This window comes from Microplitis demolitor, chromosome 2 (genome assembly GCF_026212275.2).
Source record: "Microplitis demolitor isolate Queensland-Clemson2020A chromosome 2, iyMicDemo2.1a, whole genome shotgun sequence".
Lineage (NCBI taxonomy): Eukaryota > Metazoa > Arthropoda > Insecta > Hymenoptera > Braconidae > Microplitis > Microplitis demolitor.
The window spans coordinates 12,121,618-12,126,373 of NC_068546.1; the positions used below are offsets into that span (position 1 = coordinate 12,121,618).

Sequence of the window (4,756 nt, forward strand, 5' to 3'; positions counted from 1 at the left end):
TATTTTTTACTAGCCTAAAAGCTATAAATATTTTTTACATTTTTCGTCTTTTATTTGGTCTCGGTATAGTCATAATATCATCTCTTGATACTTTGTAACCCTATGGTACGGTATCAGTACTGTTTAACAGAAGCTGACGTTTGTCATCTTCCCAACTTAAAGCTATCTTATTTTGAACTATTGTACTAACACTATGTTTGTTACTTTTAATTACATATTGTTTCTTACTTAAATTTACATGATCTTCTAAACATCGTTTGAAATCTTCAAAAGTGATAGTTCGCAAAGTCGGACGTTTAACACCTTTAGCTCGCTTTTTTACCTGATCTTCATTATAAATTTTAAAAGCATACAACTTTGCTCTGAGTCCAGTGAATTCAGTCATAATTTTACCATTATTCTCATCTTTCATCAGACCTAAAACTTTTTTATTAACTAGTGGTATATAATGGAAGTCATATATGTAAGTTTTTGATAAATCTAATATACAAAAACCAACATAGATTGGTTTGTCAAAGCGTACTTTTGCCGCCTTCAATTCAATAATTATCATATTCTCGTCAAAAACAGTAAGACTATGGAAATTAGGCTTACAAATATAATCAGCAGCGCCATATCTACCGGCCCATCTTGTCACTATATGAATCTCTTTGTATTTTCTAACATTTTCCATAGTCTTACCAAATACAGCATTATTCATAAGTTTATAAAAGTCTTTTTCAAACTCATTTTTAGCAGCTTTTCTACAATCTGTATTTTTATCGATATATGACTTGAGCCAGAGTGACTGTTCGAATTTTAAAACTCTGTGTATTTTTGTTAATTTTAATCCTAAATCTAAACATTGTCGTAAATTCTTATAATGTATAACATAATTTTTTTTATCATATAAAGTTGTCGATAATTTAGTATACTTGCTACCCGGTCGTGAAAAATGTTCAGGACATAGTGGTAAATCTTTATGTAGATCATGCAATTCCTGAGGATAATGTAGATCAACTCCTAATACATAGCCAATGCTATCGATGTCGTTTAAAAATTGATCTACGTTATCGACGTCAAAAGATAGATCGTCAGGCGGGTAAACCCATTCAAATGAACCTTTTGGTAGCGGCATACTCATAGCAGCACCATACAAATTATTCACATCATAATACATTAAATAGGATTCAGCTTTATTAGGATCAAAGCTGGATCCCATGTAACGATTATTGGCCACTGCATACCTATTTGTACACTGAGATACACCACCTCTGATACCTTTTTCAATAAATAGCATCATTTCAGGATCGGTAAATAACTCGAGTTCAACATTTGTATATTCTAACATCGCATCGAAGGCAAGTCCCGGCGCTGTATAGTAATGTAAAGGATCTAAGCTATAAGTAGCCATACAATTATGTCTGAAATTTTGAAATATGTCAGCTAAAAGAAGTACATCTGTTTTTAAATATAAATCTGAATATTCCCCTAATGTTTTAATATCAAATTTATTCCACACTAATTAAGCAAGAGAATAATCATTATCAGATACACCATCGTTCGATAATTTAGAATAAAATGAGTCCTGATCAGGCAGCTGTTTGTCATTAAGTTTGTCAATATCAGTTATGTACTCGTATGGGAATACACCCTTTCGAGTTACTAATTTAAATTTTTCCGGATCATTGTAATGTTGTTGAGTAATTTGTTTATCACAATCATTCAGATTAGATGCTAATTTGTCAAGACTAGAAGCCATAAACCTGAATGAATCTATAAAACGTAAGCAAACTGATGTGTTTTCGACATACTTCGTGAAAGATATATAACGTTCTTTATTAATTGGTAATAATGTAATTTTACCCTCGAAAACGGTTGATAAAGATTTTATTATAAAATGGGAATCGTAACCAGATAAATTATGAAATACTATTGGTATAGTTTGAGATTTTCTATAATTTATATTACAAGATAAGTGAGCTGGACCGCGATAGTTACCAGTAAAATGACAGTGATCGTAGCATTTAACTGTAGCAGAAGTTATAGACCTTTCACAAATATGACAAACAGTTGCTTGCTCATGACTCTCTTTTTGTTGTCTCGACAGAGGTTTCATAGCAACAGGATTTTTTAAGTATGATTCGACTTCTAATGCTAAACATTCTAATTTTTTTACAAACCACTCGATGCAGGTTTGTGATCGATTCAGTTCAAATTTAGATAAATTGTTATTATAACTACAAAAACGATAAAATGCGATACTATGTGGTATATGTTTGTCGGAATTATCATTTTTTTGAGGTTCAAGTGTACATTCTAGGTCTGCATAGACAACAAATGGTACGATATCTTTATACTGGTAATTTTTAAACTTTAAAATTTTATTTTCTTCAGTCGGAAACGTCATGTGAAATTTATTTAATGCGAAACAGTCTTTTTTATGATCTTCAAACGATTTTTCCAGTTTAAAATGATTAAAGCATCGATCACAAAAAAATAATTCGCTTTTCGAAGCTGATATCTGACTTTTAACTAATCGTGAAAGATCTTTAATTAGAGCAAAATGATATATAGGCTCATAATTTTTACACTCATTACTTGTCATATTTAAATTAACATTAGCTTGTAACATTAAAAGATGGACTGTTTTTCTATTGAGTTTACAATATTTACTTAAATACAATGGAATTATAATACTTTTTTCAGATTTTTGCTTTGTAAAATGAGATTCAATACCATATACATTTATTGTTAAATCATTTAATTTTTCAAACTGTGGGATTTGCTTAAGTGTCATAGGAAATTTAATACCTGTATATTCTAGGACAGCACTATAATGAGGATACGCCGATGTTCTTTCAGGATGTCCAGTGTTAGGAAGATGAATCGCAGCTACGACGCTCCTTAGAAAACAGTACTCATCGAAATTTTCTATGTTGAGAACAGCTCGTTTCATCTGGATATCTCGAGGAAGCCTCACAAAAGTTGAAGTCCCTCCTTGCAGAGGTGTGTATTTTGACATTGTTACCACCAGATTGGTAATTTCCGTCAAACTCCACCCTGAATCTTTTTGATTAAATTCTTCCACCTTGTTTAACATTTTTTCATATACAAAGTCTGTATACCACTCAGCTAAAGATGTTGCAGGTAAAATAGCCCGACTCTTGGTGTTGAATGATTTAACTTCTTCTTCAACTGATGTATTTTTCCTGAATTTGCAAAATAGTTCAACGTTTACTTTAACACCTGCAACGTTTTCCAGCATTTCTTGGATTTTATCCAGGACAATGTCTCTAGAGACATTCAAAAAATCTTAAGTCAGTGTGAGAGCGGTTGATTATCGATCCTGTCTTAATGTTGTTGGAAAATGCGTTTTCGAGATCTTGCCACTTAATAGATTGATTATTCACACTTAAATCACCACCTGCTACCTGTCCACTAAGTTGCAGAAACTGATTACTGTACCAACAAAGAACTGCTATGTTTGCTTGTACACATCGTCGAACTTGAACGGTGGTATTAGGATCTGCCAAAATTGTATTAAAATAGTCTATTGTATCATTACAAACATTGTAACACCTCTGACATTGCTCTTTATCCACCACCTCTGATTGTAAATCATTATATAGATCATTATATAGGTAGAAAAAGATGTGAGAATATATGTAATTTAATATATATATATATTTACTTTAGATCGTGAGATCGATAATAACAATGTCTTTTAGGAAAGGTATATGTGAAAAATGACGTTACTCAAGACGGATAAAACTGTTAATCTATGGAATTTTTTGTATGAGTTGGATAATACAGATCCAGTATGGATTTTTTCAGATAGATGTCAAAGTTAACACGATTCCCTATTTTATCGGTATATTCAAAATTTTCAAATATATCATTTTAAATATATACCTTTTTTAATTAATATGAAAAAAGTGATTTTCATATGACGATCTATGGGAGAGGGCTGAAAGTTCCCTCTCTCTCACTCGAATGTGCATCATAGGCTTGTTTTAGTTTTCGATACTTGTTGACAAAACAATGAATGCCTTCTTTCAAATGCTGCTAGATTTCATTTCAAGTTTGATCATAAGCGTTTCGACAGTTCTAAGAGCAAACTACGTCATAGTTTTACTCTAGTTTTTTTCAGTGTTAAATAATTTGTGAGTTTCAATTAATCCAATAGTAAGTATGTATAATTTTGCTAAAATTTTCGGTATTAGAGGTGATGCGTGATTTTTAATTAATTAATTATGCATTTTTTTTTTTTACAGGTTGAATAAGAACCAGTTATCATTATCCTGATAATGATAACTTTAATTATCTTAGTTTTTTAATTATAAATGATTTCTTATAATTATAAGTTATTTTTTTATACTTTATAATCATAAATTATTTTTTGCATATGACAATTTTATAGGTTTCCAATAGAATCTTCGCTCTTATCGTCATTATAATCATTATTGTCAGCGTCAATATATCGAGGAAGTAAATAATAATCTTTCAATTTATCGTAAGAAAATGTTGATTGAAAAAACTCGCTAATTTTTTTCATTTATGTTTCAGTTTTTAAAAAAATGATAAACGGCCTTTCATATGGATACATCATCCCGAATGAGTGGGCCGATCATGCAATCGGCCTAATATGGCGGATGATTCTACCATTCCTCCGGGATATAATTGCAAGAGGACAGCAGCTGAATGGAGCAACGATAACAGCGTTCGGTGTGCCCACAATTTTGAGAGTGTGGAACGCTCGGTTGTGTTGGTTTTT

General features: G+C 31.3%; 2 protein-coding genes across 2 annotated transcripts in view; one reads left to right on the forward strand and one right to left on the reverse strand.

Moving 5' to 3' along the window:
* Positions 1–1,504: 1,504 nt before the first annotated feature.
* Positions 1,505–3,247, reverse strand: LOC128667344 (uncharacterized). The gene is made up of 2 exons (XM_053737006.1): positions 2,794–3,247; positions 1,505–2,529 (listed from the first exon to the last, which is right to left on the reverse strand). The coding sequence occupies exons 1-2, from the start codon at positions 3,245–3,247 to the stop codon at positions 1,505–1,507; spliced, it is 1,479 nt and encodes a 492-aa protein (XP_053592981.1).
* Positions 3,248–4,406: 1,159 nt separating this feature from the next.
* The window catches only part of LOC106693901 (uncharacterized), a 949-nt gene continuing 599 nt past the window's right edge, over positions 4,407–4,756 (forward strand). Inside the window, exons 1-2 of the mRNA XM_053737007.1 lie at positions 4,407–4,470; positions 4,549–4,756. The exon at positions 4,549–4,756 is cut by the window's right edge and continues 137 nt beyond it. Of these exons, the coding sequence (XP_053592982.1) occupies positions 4,560–4,756 (197 nt within the window). The 5' untranslated portion in view covers positions 4,407–4,470; positions 4,549–4,559. The remainder of the gene's footprint in view (positions 4,471–4,548) is intronic.

Excerpts from the sequence above, each read along its gene's own strand:
- LOC128667344 (XM_053737006.1), bottom strand. The coding sequence starts at position 3,247 with ATGCTGGAAAACGTTGCAGGTGTTAAAGTAAACGTTGAACTATTTTGC. Across the intron at positions 2,530-2,793 it reads TGCTGTCCTAGAATATACAG|ATCTTTCACGATTAGTTAAA; the intron begins GTATTAAATTTC and ends CTCTAATTAAAG.